Source organism: Manis javanica, chromosome 8 (genome assembly GCF_040802235.1).
Source record: "Manis javanica isolate MJ-LG chromosome 8, MJ_LKY, whole genome shotgun sequence".
In the NCBI taxonomy this organism is placed as follows: domain Eukaryota; kingdom Metazoa; phylum Chordata; class Mammalia; order Pholidota; family Manidae; genus Manis; species Manis javanica.
The window spans coordinates 38,324,828-38,345,472 of record NC_133163.1 but is presented as its reverse complement, the minus strand read 5'-3'; the positions used below and the strand labels follow the sequence as shown (position 1 = coordinate 38,345,472).

The 20,645-nt window shown below is 36.8% G+C and overlaps 1 protein-coding gene across 1 annotated transcript in view; it reads left to right on the top strand.

Annotated features, from left to right (window-relative positions):
- SYT16 (synaptotagmin 16) overlaps nucleotides 1-20,645 on the top strand; it is a 159,309-nt gene that overhangs the window by 14,559 nt on the left and 124,105 nt on the right. The window contains 1 exon segment of the mRNA XM_073241696.1: nucleotides 4,892-5,071. Coding sequence (XP_073097797.1) covers nucleotides 4,892-5,071 — 180 coding nt within the window.

Sequence of the window (20,645 nt, the reverse complement as noted above, 5' to 3'; positions counted from 1 at the left end):
TCAAATAGAAAACCCATTTGCAGTTACTCTTCATTTCACCCTCCTCCCAGCCCCTGAGAACAACTTTCTGTCTCTGTGAATTTGCTATTCTGGACATTTCCTATAAATGGAATCATCTAGTGTGTGGCCTTTTGCGTCTGACTTCCTTCAATTAGCATAGTGTTTTCAAGGTTCATCCATGTTGTAGCATGTATAAGTACTTCATTTTTTAAATTGCGGAAGAGTATTCCATTGGATATAATACATTTTATTTACCTATTTATCAGTTGATGGACATTTGGGCTATTTCCACTTTTGGGCTATAATCTGTTGTACTGTTATGAGCACTCATATCTATGTTTTTATGTGAACATGTATTTTTAAATCTCTTGGACACATACTAGAAGTGAAATTTCTGGGTTATGTTTGGAATTTTAAACCACTTTTAAAGAGGGCAGTTTGTGTACAACTCTAGTTAAGCTGTTCTTCAGGTCTAGGGTCACTGTCAACTTCTTAGTCATTTCTTTGATACTGTACTCATGTAGGGCTAACTGGAAGTTTAATATAGCATTTGGTTAGCAGCCTCATGCAGCCCTTCAGGCTTCCCAGTAAGTACCCATAAACACATAGAAAAGGATGAAATTGGAATTGATAGATTCTGGAAGGAACATGAACTCTGTTGAAATAACCATACTTGCCAAACTAAGCTTTCTGTCTGTTTTGGCTGGGTTTTATTTACTCCTAGTGTTCTCCACCATTCACCTTGAAAGGCGAGAGTAAGACAGTATCTTCCTCCACTGTCTACCACTGACTCAGATATTCAGGGTTTATAGTAGTGAGTATAGTGTAGTGGTTAAGAGCACACTTTCACCTATTTAGCTGAATGAAAACATGCAGGCCATATTTAAGAAAATCTGTCAGAATGCAGAGGGAAAAAAGAAAAAGTTGGTAGCCAAAAAAATAGTAACCCAGTTTAAGATAGAAAAAAGAAGAGTTATAACAGAAGAAGAAACTATCAAAGACATATTTGAAGAAAACTCCCCAAGCTTAAAAAAAGGCATTGATATGTTGGAAGTCTAGGTTCCAGGAAAAATCAACAAAATACACCCACAACATCACACTCATTTATGGATCATTAAAGATTAAAAGGTAACAATAATTAATGTATACCTAATTTTGAGGAGAAAAAATATTGGCAAATACCCAAGAATTTTATAGCTATCCATGGTTAAGTCATTGCTATGAGAATTATTACTAACAAAAATATTTCCATTTTCAAAAAGCAGAGTTATTTTGAAAACACAAGGGCTTTTTCTCCCCCATTTTTTCTTGTACCTTTGGAGATTATATTGAATAATCTCTTCATATTGTTTTCAATCTGGAATCTGTGAATGTTTTTATGTTAACTGCACTAATATCTGCATATGAAATGGTATTTCAATGATATAAAATAATTGTTAAGAAACAAATTGTAAGAAAAAACAAAGCCAAAATGTTAACAATGATGGGTGGTGAAATTCAACATAATCATTTAAAAAATAATATACTACATGCACAGATTACTTATTTTTTCTTTAATATCACCAAAAATAAGAATTTTTTATCTTATAAAAATATTTTACCAGACAGAAAAGGTAAAGTTAATACAGACAATTTAGTGTTGGCCAAGTAGTTAAAATGAGTGGAAGAAAGTGCACAAATTTTTAACAGTGGTTGTCTTTATCTTTCTGTATATTTTACAAGTTTTATGTAATAAGCATCATGATGCTTTATGATGGAAAAATATGCTTTATTCAAAAATAAAAATTTAGTTTCATTGAATGGCATTACTAGGTGCAAGTATTTCTGCTTTAGAGTAATAGAACTGTCTTTTTCCTAAGACCAGATCTTACGTAATGCATATCCTGTTTTGTTAGTGTTACCAACCCACTTGAGGTATACTTTTTCTTTCTTGAAGTTTTCATTGATAGGTACATTTATTAATGTGTTGTAACACAGATGAATTCAAAATTTATTCAACCATCAAATATTTATTGTCTACCCTATGTTACCCTGTTGAGTGTCTACCCTGTTGAGAGTACAATGAGTAACTGAGGCATAGTCCTTGTTCTTATGATGTTTAAAATTTAACATTTGAAAAGTGTTGAAAAAGCTGTCAAGGTCTTGGTGGGTGGAAACACATGGTAGAAGCATCCAGCCTGGTCAAGAGAGACAAGAAAGGGTTTCAGAGGGAATACAGTGTCAGAGTTAGCTGGAAGAGAGGTGAGCATTTGTCTCATCCAAAGGTCTGGAGGTGAGTTATGTGTAGGGACCCAGAAATTGGTAGATACACTGGCAACAAAGAGTTTGATATTGGGCCTTGATGAGTGATAAAGGCTGGGATCCACAGCTATGTCATGTAAGGCCTTGTAAAGTAAGTTTAAGAATTAAAATTTTGTCTTACAGGCAATGGAAACCCATCGGAGGGTATATTAGTTTCACAGGGTTACTGTGATAAATTACCACAAGTTGATGGCTGAAAACAATGGAAATTTATTCTCTCACAGTTTCGGACTCCAGAATCTAAAAACAAGGTGCCAGTTTCCTCTGGAATCTCTGAGGGAGGATATGTTTCATGACTCTTTCCTAGCTTCTGGTTGCTGGCAACCTTGGTATTCCTCAGCCAGAGACTTCGTGACTCCAGACTCTGCCCTGTCCTCTCATGGCCCTCTTCTCTGGGTCTTCTCCTTTTCAGTCTCTTATAGGGACACTTACCTTTGAATATGGGGCTTTACCCTAATCCAGGATGATGTCCTCACAGGATCCTACCCTAATTACATCTGCAAAGAACTTTGTTTCCAAAGAGGTCACATTATTAGGTTCAGGATGGAAGTATCTTTTTGGAACCGTAATTCATTACGGTTCCAAATGAATTGTGGTTCCAAGCCACTATAGAGGGTTTCAGGAGGGCAGGCGAATAAATCAGGCCTTAGCTGCTGTCTAGAGATCACTTTGGCTACTTTCTAGAGATGGTATTTGAGAGGGTAAGGCTGGGCAGATGGAGATCTGTGGGAGTCTGGGTGAAGGATGCTAGTGACTTCGGAGGTAAAAGAGCAGAGATGAGTGTAGGGAACACTCTGAAGATGGTTGCAAAAGGAAAAAGAGAGAGGGCTTTGGTTGAGGAGTACATAGTGGTGAGGAGAGGCTTTTAAAGGATGGGCAAAGGTGCATTTTTAATACAGATGAGAAAGCTGGTGGATGCACAAAGTGAAGTAGTTGAAAGTACAGGACTGAGGGGACAAAAAGTAGAGATAACTGTCTTGACAAAAGGGAAAGAGATGGAGTCTGGAACACAGACTGGGCAAAGAGTAACACATCCATCCCATATTTGATTATTCCTAGCAATATTAACAGCTCTATAAAGATGATGGTGATGCTGAGGAAGATGGTTACTCCTGGCTATGTGCCAGGTACCACACGGATTCTGTTGTATGTGTTAACCTCATTTAATCTGTGATGTAGCTGTATTTATTATCTTCTTTTATTGCCTAGGAAACTGAAGCACAGAGAGGTTAAGTAACTCACCCAAGGCCAGACAGATAATAAGAGGTAGAGTGTGATTTCCTCCCAGGCAGTGTGACTGCTGAACCCATGCCAGTAAGCACTGCCCCTGTGCCGCCCCTTAAGGGCGAGGAAATAATCAGCATGTGCATACTGTTTTTTTAATGGTATATGTTGGCTTTGACAGCAGGCATTATTATCATTTTGCAGGCTACAAAGCTATTATCTTGCCTGTTGTGTTTTGTTTTGTTTTTTCTTTTATTGGCTTTCCACTGAATTGATTCAGCGAGATAGTACCATTTATTTTCTTTAACTTTTCATGGGGTTAGGACTGGTTCGAGTCATTCTTTCTCTGTTTATCTGGGTAGTAGGGTGAAGTGAATATTATCCCTTCATATTATTAATCCACATATTAAATCTGCTCCAAGGATTGAAGTTGCTTCTAGGAGATTCATTTTCATAAGCTTTCACATATACCCAGCTACCTTGAATAACTCCTGTTGGCACCTGCTCTGCGATTAATTCCTTTATGCAAGTTGATTTCTGGATTTCTTCACTGAATGTCATCTTGGCTTCATTAAATGTCATATCCTTAGAGGTATCTTTCCTGAACTAGCTCTGGTCTGTTATGTGTCCCTGATAGCTGAACTCGATGGCTGGGACTCTTTAAGGCATACTGAGTAGTACTTAATGAGAGTCTCTTAAAGCTCAGGAATTTTTGATGAGGAAGAGAGGAGGAAGATGGAATTTCATGTTCCCAAATTCTAAGATCTTAGTAGTCAAAATAAAATTCTAATTTCTTATATGGATGGCATGGATTTGGAATCTGTCACCATGGATAATCATCATCACCATCCTATTGCAGAGTTGGATTTGCAAAAATGTACCCATGACATGACTTTTCCTCCAATTGCTCATAATGATAAATGTCTATGTCTGAAAGTTTGTCTCAAGCTATTACTTTTTAAGCTTTAGGCATCTGTGTTTTCAAAAGACTTGCCTTTATGGCACTGGTCAACCATTTCCAGCACAATCCATTTGATGGGTATTTCTCTTAATAAGTTTGGGTACTTGAAGTTGAAATATTAGGCTGAGAATAGGAGGAAGAGGAGCTATACTCCAGGTGGAAGAAACCACATGTGTGAAGGTATGGAAGTCAGCCCCCTGGGGAACCATCTGAGCAGGATGTACCGGGCAACCGGCCTCTTCTTTCCCCTGGACGTGGCATTGGGGATGCCAGCAGGAGCAGGACTTGTAGAGTATTTGCACTCTAATAAACATAAAGATTCCTAATAATTCTGATCAGTTGTTAGAACTAAAATTGTTTCACTTTAATAGTGATGATATTTTTTTCCTTTGTGTTTTTTGCCAGTCCCTCCAGAAGCCATTGGCTTCTTGTCTGCAGTTGGGGTGTTTATTGATTTTTTGGTTGTCCTCTTCCTCTTCATCAACAAGAAGCTCTATTTTGAAACAATAGGAAGCCTTCCATGCCTGGAGCAATGAAGGAAAAGAAAGCACTCTGAAGAGAAGACTGGAATCCTAGAAGGAAAGGGTAAGCATAGTTTCACTTCTCCTGAGCTTGACAGCTCGCTGTGGTTTGGGTCAGAGGGGGAGTGTCACTGTTTCCAGGATGAGCTCCATTAAGAAATCACACATGAGCTGTTCAGCTGCCGCTGTGGTGGGCATGATGAATGGACATTAGCAAAGAATACATTAGCTTTATGAAAGTAATGCTCTTCTTAGAGTTTGAAGAGCAGATGGGGAAAGGCTGACCACTACTTCCTGTCATCTTAGCTTTTTAGATGTCTGCGTTGTTTCCTCTGACTAATGCCTGAAGAAAAAAAATGTCTTTTGATTGACAAGAGGCTGGATGTGTTTTAGTCTCATTATGTTTGAGCAGCGTTGACATTTCACTTTGGTTCGCTGTTTTTGAGATATCCAGGGCTCAGGGGCACTTAACGCCTCATATGGCAACAGTCACTCTTCCAGAGGGAGGTTTTTACTCTTTAAGCTCAATGAATCTACTACATCATTTACAACATGCCTTCAGTTTGATGTGGGAAAATAAAGAAATAATTGGCTTCCTGCTCTTAAAGGATACATTCTTTATTTAGTTGCTGATATGTAGAACTTTTTGATACAGGATGTTATCACAGAGTGATGGTTATCATCACACAGAAGCTGGACGTTTTAAGACAGTGCTCTTAAGTTATAGGTAACAACTTTGCTCTTTTTTTTTTTTTAATCAGTCTGATCCTCACCTTCGTCTCCCATGGCCCATATGGGGCATGATATAACAGGTGGAGGAACCATCTTACATTACCCTTTTGAGAAGGGGCATGGCCTTGAGAACACCCTCTAGTCATCCTTCCTTCTGGGTATGTTCTAAGTGAGACTGGACCAAGGAGAATATTTGTCTTATTGATATGGCAGCCTTTGTAGCCATGGTTCAGCTTTTTTTACTTTATTATAATTAAAGGCATATTGAAGGATAAGTGTGTGTTATCTATTTCTTCATAACAAATTACCCCAAAACTTAAGTGCTTGAAACAATAAATATGTTTTTTTTAATTCCTGAAATTCATGAATTGAAGATTGGCTTAGCTAAGTGGTAAAAGATCAGTGATTTTTGTGAGGCTACAATTAGATTGTCAGCTATAGTCATCTGAAGGCTTGACTGCATCTGATGGACTCACTTCCAGGATGGCAGAAGACCTCAGCTCCTGTCCACACGGAACCCTCCACAGGGCTCCTTGAATATCTTTATGGCATGGCAGCTGGCTTCTCCCAGCGTGAGAGATCCAAGAGAGGAGAGCAAGGAGGAAACCACGGTTTCTTCTATGACCTAGACTGAGAAGTCATCATTGTCACTTCCACCATGTTCCAGTCATTCACTAAGTCCAGCCAGTACTCCAGGAAGGGAAATTAGGCTCTAATTTTGAAAAGAAGACTATAAAAGAGTGCATGGATGTCTTAAATAACCATAGGCTATAGTGGAAGGGTATAAATTGTTTCACCTGGCAATCTATTTGTCATTGCTGCTATTGCAATGGCCTTATTTTTAAAACTCCACTTGGGACATCTGACTTATCTTCTGAAAATAGAATGGAATATTTTAAATGGAGTTTGCCATGAAATATGGGACTTACAAATGTTTATCTACTACTACCCCAGCTGGGACATAGGTCAGGGGGATTGGTCAGGGGGTGGTATGGAAGTAAGACTCATGGCTATTCTACTTTTCTCCCTTAAGCAGTTGACTGTTACTAATTGTGTGACCTAGGAAAATTATGGAACTATTATACACTTCAGTTTTCTTATCTGCATATTGGGATTATCCATGCATCCTTTATAGAGCTGATCTACATAAATGAATTAATTTTGTAACAATACCAGCATGTGTGGCTATGGCGAAAGTCCTAATAGAACTTTCCCATCGCTGCACAGCATTAACAAAATATGAGTCACAGTAATGGCTTCTAGGAGTGACATCACACATGGACACAGTATGTTCGTTACTTAAAATGGGAGATTAAGGTTGGTGATGTTTTCTCCTTTGCAAACCATAACGGGTATAAGAGCTAAGGTTAGATGGAGTTATATTTCCTTTTTGTCTTGTTTGTCATGTTATCTGAATATTTTGAAGACTGTTATGAATTATGCTTGTAAATAAGTTGAGATTTGAAGATAACATTGAAACAATAACAATAAAGCATGAACCAGAAGCTGTTAGCTCAAGAAACCTGAAAAATCCATGTCTCCAACTCAGAGTGGGGTCATATGAAGGGAGCTTTAAAAATAGTTTCATCAGAAGAATCTCCAAATTATCATGTCTAAGAAGCAAACACCTTCATTATGACATTTCTCCTTTTAAAAGTTAAATTATCACTGATCAAAAGTCTTTGAAAATATCACCTCTATCCTAGATTTTATATAACTTTTATTATATTTTGCCTTAATGATCATCCTCAGAGCACTGATTTCTCAGTGAAGTTGGGATGTTCTTATTTTGACAAATGTAAGGAAGTAAGGAAGGCAGCTTGGTGTGGTAGAAAGAGACACAGTGCAGACAGCCAGAGCTTAATTTTGCCACTAATTGGCTATGATATTTTGGGAAGCTCACTTCACCTCTCTGGGCCTTAGGCCCTCCTTTGCAAATTGCTAAGTCTGGACTAGGTTTCTCCTAATTCCTATTGTGCAATCCTGTTTGAGTCTTAGGGTTATCTTAGCAAGTTCTTCTCTCAGTCTATAGGGGAAGAGGAGATGGAAATATCATTTGGAAGTGGTTTTCAATCAATCCAAATTAGAATAGTTGGTAAGAACTGGATGCAAGATTCTCCATTTTCCTCATATAGTGGTATTGCACACTCCGATCTGGGGTTGGAATGATTCTTACAAAAAGGCATAACAGAAGCTTGTCAGATGTTTCTGATATAGATTGTAATTAATAGTCAAGGTGCTGTCCAACTGTAAGCCCAGTTGAACTACACTGGGTATCAATCCTTAGAAGCTTTTAAAAACCACCAGTGCCCAAATCCCACTGCTAATTACTTATAACAAAATAGAGAGTGACAGTGGCATAGCAAACCATTTTTAAACAGCTTTAAAAAGAATCTAAAGGTGTGCATAGTGGCACTCATAGAAGGGATAGGTTCATTGCTAACTTCTCCTTTCAGGTCAGGAAGGGAAGCACCTGAGCAGTGTTAGTACTGGCCAAATACACCTTGTGCCTGTCCTCAAGGCACCCATCTGGTGCTTCCCCTCACATTTCTCTCCCTGGTTAGTTCAGTTCAGCTCTACCTTGGTGAACAAGCAAGCTTTTCCCTTCATGATGCCTTCCTTCCCCAGAACCCCATACAGTCCCTGAGACTATCAGCAGTTTCCTACTGTCCATGGATTAGAAAACAGACCTTTGGAAAAAGTGTCTATAAGATTATTCAGTTGTCAAATTAAAACCCATTCTAATTTATACTAAAGATTCTGAGAGTTCTACAAAGTTTTAGTGAATTTGACTGAAACAGGTTGACTGCCCCATCTGTTTAACTTCCAGTATTTTCTGAATGATTTTGACTACATTCCATTTTCCTCTAATGTCCACATAAGAAAGAGTAATAACCAACATTACAAAATGGTATGAATCAAGATCTGAAACAGATGTAAAAAATGAAAATATAAAAGGTACTGGCCAGCAAATATGGATGGGTTGTTCGTTCTTATTTATTTATTTATTTATTTTTGGCTCCTTGAGATGAAAGACACTTAGCCATGTGCCTATCTTTGCCTATCTTACAGCTGTAAATAACTAGTATCAGCTTCTGTCTATTTCACACTTAGTATGATTAATAAATCTACGCAGAAAAAAGTGTTTTTAAGGATAATGTAAGTGCAGTACAAATCCATACCTTACCAGAAGGTTCTGGTAGCTGTCTTAAGCACTGGGTTTTATTTTACCGGTTCCCAGAGTCCAGGTTTCTTCACCTGCAGGTTTGTGCAGTGGATTTGGGCTTGGACTACTCAGTTGAATTCTAAATGAATCAAATATTTTGGAGTAAAATTAAAAAGCTCAATATTCCCCCTCTCCACTTTGTCTAATAGTATTTTTAAAAATTATGAATGTCACTGAAATGCTTTTTATACAATTTATGAACTCCTGTATTGTGCAATTATTTGTTTTAGAGCTGTGGATTAGATGATCTTCAGAACTAACTCCTGACATACATCCCCCACTTTGTGCTTTTTGTCCTGAAAAAGTGGGATGAATGGAATAGCCCCTCGATGATTCCCCAGTGAGGCATATGCAAAACAAGACCAACTGAGGGGTAGGACCTAGAGTGGGAGACACACTTTTTAATAACCCAAATTGAAGAGTATCTTCTCATGTAATTTTAAAGCCTTAATTCATATAGAATACACATTTCTTTAATTATGTGTTATAATAGGTTGAATTCTATGGAAATTACTGCTTTTGTAGGCTGGAAGTTTCATACAGTTCCACCTAATGAGATGAACAATTGAGAATTGAGGAGCTGTGAAAGTTTGTTTGAGTAGGTGTGTCTCCTTATGATGTCTAGTTACTTGTTTTGGTGATTTGATTAAGATACAAATAATTGAGAATACGCTTAAGGGGCCTATCAAAGTATGACTAATTGAACCCTGTTTGAGGGCTGCAAATTCCAAAGAACTCAGTTGAGAAGTTACTGGTCAGAGAATATTCACTTATTTATTCAGTATTACTGCTAGGAATCTATGTACTGCTGGAAATTAAATGATGAAAAAGAGATGTAGTTCCTACTCTCCTAGAAATTAATTAAATTAATTAATTAAAATTTTGGGGTAAAGACAGAAAAACCTGGAGGAAGCAAATAAAATGATTATAGTTGTTACAAATGAATAAGGTACTAAAATAATTGATAGGATGGGGAGATTTACTTTAGGTAGTTGAGCACATCTTGCCCATTGTTGAGGTAGAGAAAGAGAGATACACACATTATATTGGTTCTGTTTCTCTGGAGAACTCTTACTAATTCAAGCTCCCACTACGGACTTTCCAGTTATCCTACCCTATGTATATAGATATGTATCTATATATGCACCTATATCTATCTATAAAGATAGTTTATATAAAAACCAGCTATGTAAATATAGATTTCTCTCTCTCTCTCCATCAATATAAATGGAGAGAGAGAGAGAGAGAGATAATGGGAGAGGAAAGAGGGAGAGAGAGAGAGAGAGAGAGAGATTGACTGATTGATTAATTACTTTAAGGGATTAGTTTACGTGATTATGGAGGCTGGCAGGTCCAAAATCTGCAGGGTGGACTTATAGGTTACAGACCCAGGGAAAAGCTGATGTTGCAGCTGAAGTCCGAAGGCCAACAGACTTTGTTCTGTTAAGGTCTTAAACTGAATGGATGAGACCCACCCATATTAGACAGCAATCTGCTTTATACAAAGCCCACCCATTTTAAATGTTAATCTCATCCACAAAAAACACCCTCACAGAAATATCCAGACTAATGTTTGATCAAATATCTGGGCCTCATATGGCCCAGCCAAGTCAACACATAAAATTAACCATCACAGGAGCTTACTTACATCTGTGTTTGTGTTCTTGTTTCCTTCAGAGTATTATGGTAGGGAGGTTGGGAGAAGATCTACATTTGTTAAGAAAGTTTTTATTACGGAAATTTTCGAACATACAGGGAAGTAGAGAGAGAACAGTATAATGAGCCTAATGTGCCCATCACCCAGCTTCAACAATTACTCACAAAGATAATTTATTTCTAAATTATACCCTATTGTCTCCATTTCCTTGTTTTCTTTGCTCAAAGGGAATTGATCTGTGTCTTTAAAATCTCCATCCTTTGCTATTTGTTTTCTTGCAACTAAGATGATGGGTTACTGTCCCCTGCTCCAGAATATGACCCAGCAAATGAACATGTCACACAGCTGGCTGGTTGCTGGAGATGGGAGACATTATATCAAAAAGGCTGCGAGGACACTGAAAATCCTTCAAGAAATCTGTGCACATTTGCAGTTGGAATATGAGCAGCTCTGCTTCCTGAGCTATTTACATAAGGGTATAGAGTGAGTTACCTTAGAAACAGATTCTTCTTGTGACATTTGAGATTCCTCTGTGATGCTAGGATATTAATAAAAACAAATCTGAAGCTCTCTGTAAGTATGAATTGCTGGGGAAAGATTTAACACCTAAGTTTGAGAACTCTCTAAATGCACAACAGTAATTCAAAAGCTGCAGAGAGTTTCCTTCATGATTTTTCACTTTAGCAACAACTCTGTAACATAATGGGGTATACGCATATGCATCTATGTAATGTACATAGTTCTGAGTTTTAATTTTGGCAGAAACTTTGGAGCCTTCCAGCATTTGAAATAGCCATGCCATGGAACTGTATGACTGAGAGTTCCAGAAAGATCTCTGTAAACCTTGGCAGTCCACAGAGAAGCACCCACTCAATGTTGATTGCATGGTGGATTGAAGTTCTTTGGGTCTTCAGTCTTTCAGCATGAGTTCCCAGGATGATCTGAGGAGGCTTTAAACACACATCCCTCAGCTGAGGATAGTAAACTATCTCACCAACTTTATGGGTAGCTTTCAGAGATTGTGATGCAGTGGAGAAGAACATGCTGTTTTCATTTACAGATGAGCAAATTGCTTGTAAGTTTAGAATTTGCATGTTTCACAGTATATGCTAAGGAATGATGTAATTACAATAGTTGCTCTCTTTGTGATGTCTTCCAGAGATACACGGTGTCTGGAAGATACCATAAGTGGCATAAGTTACATTTATCAGAGAACCTTGGGGATTTGTGCTTCTCTTGTCTGTAAGAAGCAGTCCTTACTATCTACTCTTTAACGAGAAACACCCTTAAGTAGAAAAAAAATTCAGTTGATGGGTGAATGACAAGGAAAAAGAGTTATTGTTTGTGTAGAATAATAGAAGCAAAGATCACTGTTTCTGCAGTGAAGTGTGTGTCTATGAGTTTATGTTACTAGCTATTTGAGTAATCAGCTTTCAACTACTTATTGGAGTAACAGGTTTAAAATCTCATCATTTTTCTTAACCTGACAGATTGAAGTAAAAAAATAAAAGGGCGTGTCTATGGTTAAATGTTTCCATTAAAATATCTACATTCCTTTAAATCCCACTTAAAGGAGCAAATGTCTTGTTCACAAAAGCTCTCATAATATTTGCCTATATTATGGCATTTAAAAAAGCCTGTATTATTCTAGGTTTTCTGATGGAGGTTTAACAAGGTGACAAGTATTCGAAGTATGTGATTTTGGAATTCCAGAAACATTTCATATCTCATTTTCTTAGTTTCTACGTGCTGGATCCTCAAAACAACTTTTAATACTTGGGAACAATTAATGTCCATTTTATAGAATGAAATCGCTCTCTGCTTACAAATGGCTTTTCTCTTTTGTTTTTCCCCAGGAAGTCTTGCCTAGTGTGGTGACTTGTGGTTGGCAGCCCACAAAAGTGCAGGCTTCTTGATGAAGAGAGGGTGATGGAGAAAGCCTTACCCTTAGAGCATTAGCTCTTCAAATGTTTCTTTTTAAATTATCTTGAAGCAAAATACAAATCAGGGCATTATAAGGCACATTATAGAAAGTATGACCAAGTGCTCAGTGGCACCTGAACTCTGTAGCAGATAGGTCTTTTTTTTTTCTTGAAGTTAGTCTCTTTGATCTTCCCAAATCCTTCCATCTCTCTTCTCCCAAACAAGCAATGCTTATTAAAGCTGTACTTGGTAGCTCATCATTTTATGTTGGAAAGAAGTCAGAGTCCTTTGAAACTTTTATTTTTCCCCTGGGTTGGCTTTACAGTTGAAGGCCTAACTGGTATTAGTTTTAAGAACATTTTAGGGCAACAGTTCAATTTAGAATTTCCCCAAAGAATCTGAAGCTAACCAAAATGTGTGTTTTGTGTGGGACTGTGTTTAGAAATGGGAATGCTATGTGAAATATCATTTTTCTTATCAGTTGGAGGCTTTTCCTTTCCATTGCCTGCTATTGCAGGACTCATATTTATACTATAAGCTTTTTGGAAGGAAATGTTAGCATTTACTACTAGAAAGTAGAATCTCATTCATTATGAGTGAGGGTAGTAAATTCTGGTTGAATTGAATGGTGCTAACTAATGAGACTGCAGAGGTATTTGCTATTCTTGAGCAAGCAAGCTTTCATGTGTTTTAGTGAGAAATTGGAAAGATTGAAAGAGGAGAGGAGAAAAAAGTAAGAGCCAGGCATTGTTGGCTTAAAATAGAAATATAACATTTTGGTTTAACCGAATGGATACAATCTGTGTAACTATATATAATGTTATAAAATAGGTCACATGTGTATGTAGAATTAGTTAAGAACATTTGAATCCACTGGCATTTCCCAGTTCTTATGTGAAATTGCTTGTCAGTGAAACAGGAAATGTAAAAGGAGGATTTTCAAATGTTTTTGATTAGGGCTACTTTGGCTGCCTTAGACCTGAGAGGCATCACCTACCACTCCACCTGACCTACTTATGTTTGCAACCACAAAGATCCCATTAAAGCTGCTGCATTTGATGGGATCCTAGGGGGATCTGATTATTAATGTTTGCCAGACACAGAAGTATTGATGTTGTCATGTTATAATCATTACTATTCTAAGAGCCTAGTCATCAAGGACCCCAGGAGGCCTTATTTTGATAACCACTAATGAGGGAGATAAAATGTGTAGCAATAGTCACTTTAGTAATGAACAACTTTACTACCTGTTTAGTTTGAAGCTTGTGTAAACAAATGAAAGGAAAACACTTGTTAGCATTGATATAGATGGAGAGTTCTAATTTAAGAGCACTGATATATTCATTCATAGACAGAAGGGGTCCAGTATAAATAAGACCTCGTCAGATTACCAGAAACATGTGCAATGGATTGATAATTTATTCTAGAATGGTTTTCTGGCTATAAGTGAAAATTTCATTAGACAAAAGAGTCATACTTCCCTCATAATATAACACAGGAGAAACCAGGTTAAAACTTGTGTTAACTGTTGGTTGCAGGCTGTCTTCAAGAGACTAACCTCACCAATCTGTGCTCTTTCTAGCAGTGACAGCAGAGGACAAGGGGTCCTTTCAAGACTGAGAAATATAGGAACATCATCTCCAACAAGAAGCTTGTTCATCCAACATTTTGCAAATAGTTCAAAATTTATAAAAACTATCCTTAGATCTTATAGAAGTTTATCCTCCAGTTAAGCAAACTTATTTGTGGAGGCCAACTGAACAGTTCAGTTTGACTCAACAAATATTTAATGAGTGCCTTCTATATGCTTGATATGATTGCTAGATTCTTGAATTTGTGATAAGTCTATAGCATAGATATATTTGAAATAAAATGAATTTCATGTGTGTTGGACACCAACACTAATAAAAAGTACAAGGAGAGTGACTAAGGAGAGTGCCCTAAGATCCTGATTTAGAATGTTATCTGCAAGGAATATTGGTAGCTTTCCAAATGATATTCTGTCATTTTGCAGGTGAGAAAATAGAAATCTAGGAAATAAAGCATCTTTCCCAAGATCACAGCCCATTGCAGATGTGAGACTGGCTGAGGGTGCCTCAGATCTATTTTAGTGTTATTACCATTGTCTCTCATAACTTTTTTCTGTATTGTATGACTCCATTTATATGGAATGTCCAGAAAAGGCAGGTTATAAAAACAAAGTAGATTAGTAGTTGCCTGGGACTTGGGGTGGGGATGGGGATTAATTGTATATGGTCTTGAGAGGTCTTATTGGGATGATGAAAACGTTCTAACAATGGGTTATAGTAACAGTTGCACAACTTGTATACACTTACTAAAAATCATTGAACTTTCTATACTTAGAGTGGGTGAATTTTTATGACCTTAAGTTATACATTAATAAAACCTTGCTGTTCAAAGTGTATTTATGAACCAGAAGCATGGACATTTGTAGTACCTGGGACCTGATTTGAGAAGAAAATCCTTAGCCCTTCTCCTAACCACTTAATGAAAAAAGTAAATATAATACTGGAACCATCATTTTGATGATGATGATGATCTTGTTTAGCTAGCTTGCCTTTTAATTTTATTTTAATAGAAAATATAGAAGTAAGCTTTAGCTTAGCTCCTGTCAAAGCTCTTATATGTCAAATTTGTGATGTCTAAATTAATATAATGTAACTACATTTTATTACTGGAGAATACTGGAAATTTTTTCTTGAGATGTAAAGGATTGCATATTATTCTAAGAATAGGTACTTTGATAGGTTGAATTTTGGGGAAAGGTATTCAGGTCCTCCTAGGAAATTTCGTTTTCACAATATTAAGTCATTAAAAATGGCAAACACAAAACACTAGAAGAAACATGAAAATACACTAAAAATATTAAATAAATAAGTAGGATATAGGATTGTGTGTGTGTGTGTGTGTATTGAGATATTAAAAAATATTGACCACCTACTTATGGTGGTCATTCAACCAGATGCTGACAATAGGGCAAAGACAAAAATTAACCTGCTACCTGATCTCATGGTGCTTCTAGCTTAGTGAGGAAGACAAGTGTTAAAAGAAATAGTTAAGGAAGCCAACAATCAGTTACTACTGTAGTAAGTGTTAATGAGAAGAAGTAAGAGAGGCTTTGAGAGAATATTTCAGGGCAATATAACTGAGTCTGGACACCAGGCAAAACATTCTGAAAAGCAAAGCCTAAGCATAAGCTGAGTGCTGAAAGATGAATGGGCTTTGGGGAACAAGGGGTGGAAGCCTGCAAGGAGGAGCTTTCTCAGCCAGTGGGAGGAGCCTGGTGAGTAGATGCTGAGAGCAGGAGGTGAGAGACTGAATAGATAGCCAATGGAGGGTGGTTAAAGATAAAAAGGGGTCAAACCATGCATGACCTTCAAATCCTGTGGAGGATTTTGGACAGTATCCTAAAGCAATGGGAAGCAATTTTAAATCATCTCAAACACTGAATGGCTCTATTCTGTGGAGAGGGGAAAAACACAAAGAGCTCACTTGAGAGTCTTTGGAGTGTTTCAGGCGGAAGATAATTGTGAATTGGATTCAATCATTACCTGTGCAGGTGGGAAAAGGCAGATAAATTCAAGAGTTGTTAGATGGAAGAATGGGTAGACCTTGGTGATGAATTCTAGATAAAGGATAAAGAATTGTTAGAGATAACTCTTCGGTTCTACATAATATGATTACAACTCAATGCAAATCCCAAGGAAAAATGATAGAAGAATGTGCAAAAATAATCAGAGATGTGTTATGGCAGAGGGATTATAAATTATTTTTCCCCTTTTATTTTTTGTCACTAAACTTTCAAAGGGCTGATACTACTTTCATAATTAATAAAAATGTTAACAAAGACTGATCACATTTAGAATATTGCTTAATTTATCTGCAGAAGGCTACAATTAACTTAATTCCATAATTTTCCATTATTTTCAAGCCCAGCGCATTTTCAGGTGATGCAAGTAATGTTTTCTATCTCTTCTCTTGGGACAAAAATCAACAATCTGGTAAATCTCTTAGCCCGAGAGTAATTCCTGTTGATTGTGCCTGCATTTTGCTTTTCTCAACTTCATTATATTACCTTCTAATTACATTCCTTCATATTGTGTATGTTATTTGAGATTTCAGAATAACCTTTATTTGGAGCTAGTTGATTTCTGCCAATGGCCTTGAAACACAGGTGCACCCATGTCAGGAGTCTATTGTGATCGCTTTAGCCAGGTTGATAGAATATGAGATTTTTCCTCATTTTGATTTGGTCTTTAAAAAGGTAAATATTAGTTGAATATAGTTCATTCTTAAATTATTGATAAAATTTGTGTTATGAGTCTGAAAATAGGTTTCTATGCAATAGTGGTGACAGTCTCTTAAAATTATATTATTAAAGCCCCTTTAAATAGTCCCTCTGGAAATGCTGAAAACCTTATGTGCTTATAAAACCACTAAGTATTTGTGAAGCATATTTAAATCTATGCCTTGGACATAACAGATATTCCAAAATACTCAGTGGACTTATGAAATTAGGAGAATATTAAAAGGTGCTCTTATTACAATGGCAAAAAACCCTGAGTAATTTGTAACTCTTGCTGGAGCCAACCTTAGTCTTTTTGAGATCTTCAGCTCTCAATACAAAACTGTTGGATAGAGTGTAAAAAATGTATTTTAAAGTAAGCCTTCCCTGACCTAACCAATACTTTAGATTTTTAAAAAATTTTCATTTCATTTATTTTGCAAGTAATTTTAAGTTTTCATTTTTAAAAGTTTCATTAATGAAACAGGCAGCCACAGTAGAGTAGAAACAGAATGAAAATAGACTTTGGAGTCAAACAACCTTGATTTGAACCCCACATTTAGCCACTTATTAGGAAAATATCTTCACATCTTTCCAGTGTCTTCATTGTCTTATTGGCACTTTGTGAAGATTTGGAATAGTGGTTAAAGCAAGGGGGAATCGGAATAGCAGATCCATTTTTTTAGTGTAGGTGTGAATTTTGGGTTAAGTCACTCACCCTTTCAGAGCTTCAGTATTTTCAACCATAATATGGGAAGGTTGATATCTTTCACAGAATTTTTATTTAGATAAGTTGTCAAAAAACATTGCATACTGTAAAGTGTCTGGTAGGTGTTAACTGTAATGGTAGAATCATTTTTCTGATGTCTTAGTACATTAGGAAATATATTTCAAGAGTTTAATGTTTTTACCTTTTAAAATGTTTAGTTTTGAATAACTGATATTGAGTACCCATTAGGTACTGGGCTCTGTTCTAGGTGCTTTAGAAGCATTGCGTAATTTAATTTCTGTAGTGAGTTGCAAGATGAGGTAAAGCTCCCCATAATACAGATGAAGAACATTTAGGTGCACCCAGGTAACACAATTTTCTCTGTGCTGTGCTATAACACAACGAAGGGAAGATCCAACACCAAGCCTTGTTTGTGTGATTCTGAAATCTTTGCTATTTATTTTCTTCTCTCATTTTTCTCAGTGTCTACTTATGGAAATGTATTTTGATTATAGGGAAGTTTCACATTTTGCTTTACACTAATTGCTCCCCTGAAGCCCAGTGGTAAAGGGTCTTTTGGATTGGTCCTCCCCTAGCAATAAAAATATGGCTGTATTTTATTCATGTTGTTGACACAAAAAGTCCTCAGTACTCCATTTTTATATTTGTTAAGATTCCAGCATTTAGAACACATTTTGGACAAATGCTACAAAAGATATTCCATCTCACACATATTCCTACCCACATAACAAATTTGCTCTTAACAGAAAATACCTGTAGAATCATGTTAAAGATGAAGTGCAGCCATTTTGTGTTTCTTATTTTGACTCCATGCATTATTCATCTTTCTGATCCTTCTTGTTTCTACTAGGTAATAATGCAAAATGCTTTTCTCTTAAAGGCATGATAATTGTCATGAAAATTAGATTTAATTAGCCTCATGACCACTCTAGGAAGTCAATAATAAATAACCCACCTCTAATAGATGACACGAGGAAGTTACCTAATGGCTGCAACAAGGCTCTTTAAATGAACCCAGCATTCTTGGCTTTATTTCTGACTGTCCTACAGATCTTAGTAGAGAATAAGGACAGATTTTTCCAATGTGATTTCTCCTTCAAAAAATGCTCAACATAAGCACATTTCAGTAGATGAACTTGTATAAGATTTCAATTTGGGGTTGGTTACCTGGGGACTATATTATTGGAAACATTTTCTTCTTTCTCAGAATGTGTCTGACTTTCCCCAGGAGCTGATAATCCTTTAAAAATCACACAGGCATATAGGTTTCCACTTTAGCTTTCTCCAAAATAACGTGGATTTTTAAGGCATAGTTCCAGAAGCATGGTAATTCTTAGATCATAACTCTTTCCCTTCCTCCATGCATCTGTCATCAGATAGAAAATGAGGTCAGAAATATATAACAGCTTTTAAAGGACCATGAGCATTATTATTCTGGGTATGGAACTATTCTTTTCTGTTCACAATTACCCTTCGTGGGGATGATCTAAATATGTGATAAAGCATATGGCTCAAGAATTTGATAGATTTTTTCCCCTACAGAAATACAATTCTTTAATTTTTTACTGTTTTGTAATGCCCTATGTTTAAAATAACCTTAATTAAACATTTTTATAGTTAAAACATAATTCTAATCAAAATGAAATTTAAGGAAATGTAGCTCTTAGGAATAGATCAATGGCTTTCCTTTCATTTTTATTTATCAATTGTTACTAGTTATTTATTAGATTGCTAGTTTATTCTGAGTACTTGCAGAGGTTGTAAACCTTCCCTGGTCATGTTTGTGATAGGAGCTTTTATGTTAAACAGAAACACACACACACAAACCTTTTTTTGTTTTGTTTTATACTTCAATAATGTTGAAATGTCATGAACTATTTTAATTCAAATAATGAGCCTTCTTAGCTGCCACAGACCTAATATACATTTTTCCTTCTAATCCAGGGACCTAGACTATCTTTTTTTTCCTCATGTGGTTTTATTATTATTATCATCATTATGACACCAGAAGCTACTTTTTCTTCTTGACTGCAAGAAACTAGGATAGCAGATGTGTATTTGGTATTATGCTTGGTGTGCCCTAGGAGTCAAGTTGAAATTTACCTAAACAGCAAACATATCTCCCTGGTTGCTCTGCCAGCACTTAGCCCTTTTGCCTTAGTATAAATCAAAGGTCTCCAGTATTACTAACCAGGTGATTTTTCAGGTTCTTAGTTGTAGGTGCCCTTCTTTTGTTATTATTTTGGAATGCAACAACTAGACACTATTTCATATATAGACTGAGATTTGGCCTCTTCCCAGTCACTCCATCATTATTGGACAGTGATTATTGACAAAAGTTACAGAACAATTCCTGAAAAGGCAACTTTCTACTAAATATACCCAGCTTCAATAATATGGTGCTTTTTGGCCCACACTTTTAAATTCTTGGGTCTCAAAGCAGAAAGGAACTGTTAGAGGTCATCTAGCGAGTTTACTCCACTTTAAAGAGGAAAAAAAATGAAGGATTCAGAGCTACATAGCTTTAAAATGTTTCTTTAGAACTTTCATTCATTCATTCAATAAACATAGAGTCCCTACGGTGGGTGAGTCAGAGCTATTAAGTCTAAAACTAGTCCCAGCCCTTACAGTCTCATAGTCCACTGGAAGAGGAATAACACCATACCAAGTGAAACCTTATATCCTAAAGGCACATTCAAAGCACTCTGAGGCCACACCTATGATCATAGACAGAGTTAATATAGGAAGCAAGAGGAGTTTCATTATAAAGAACAAGTAAGTATTTACCAGGCAGGCCAGGAAATATTCACCAAGCAGGCTAGGGAGAGAAGGCTCCCTGAGCAGAGCAAACACAGGTCAGGAAAGAGCACAGTCATTTTGGAAAACGCTTCATGTGCTCGTGTGACTGGCCTGTAGGACATCACAGCGAGGGCTGGTGAGGAACGGCGGGTCCTCACTGTGGGGCTGCACTGTTGGAGACAGCGCGTGCACATCTTCAGTAAGAACAAAAGATAGGGCTCTGTGAGTTTTGAAAATATTGAAATAGTTCCAAGCTGGGTGATAC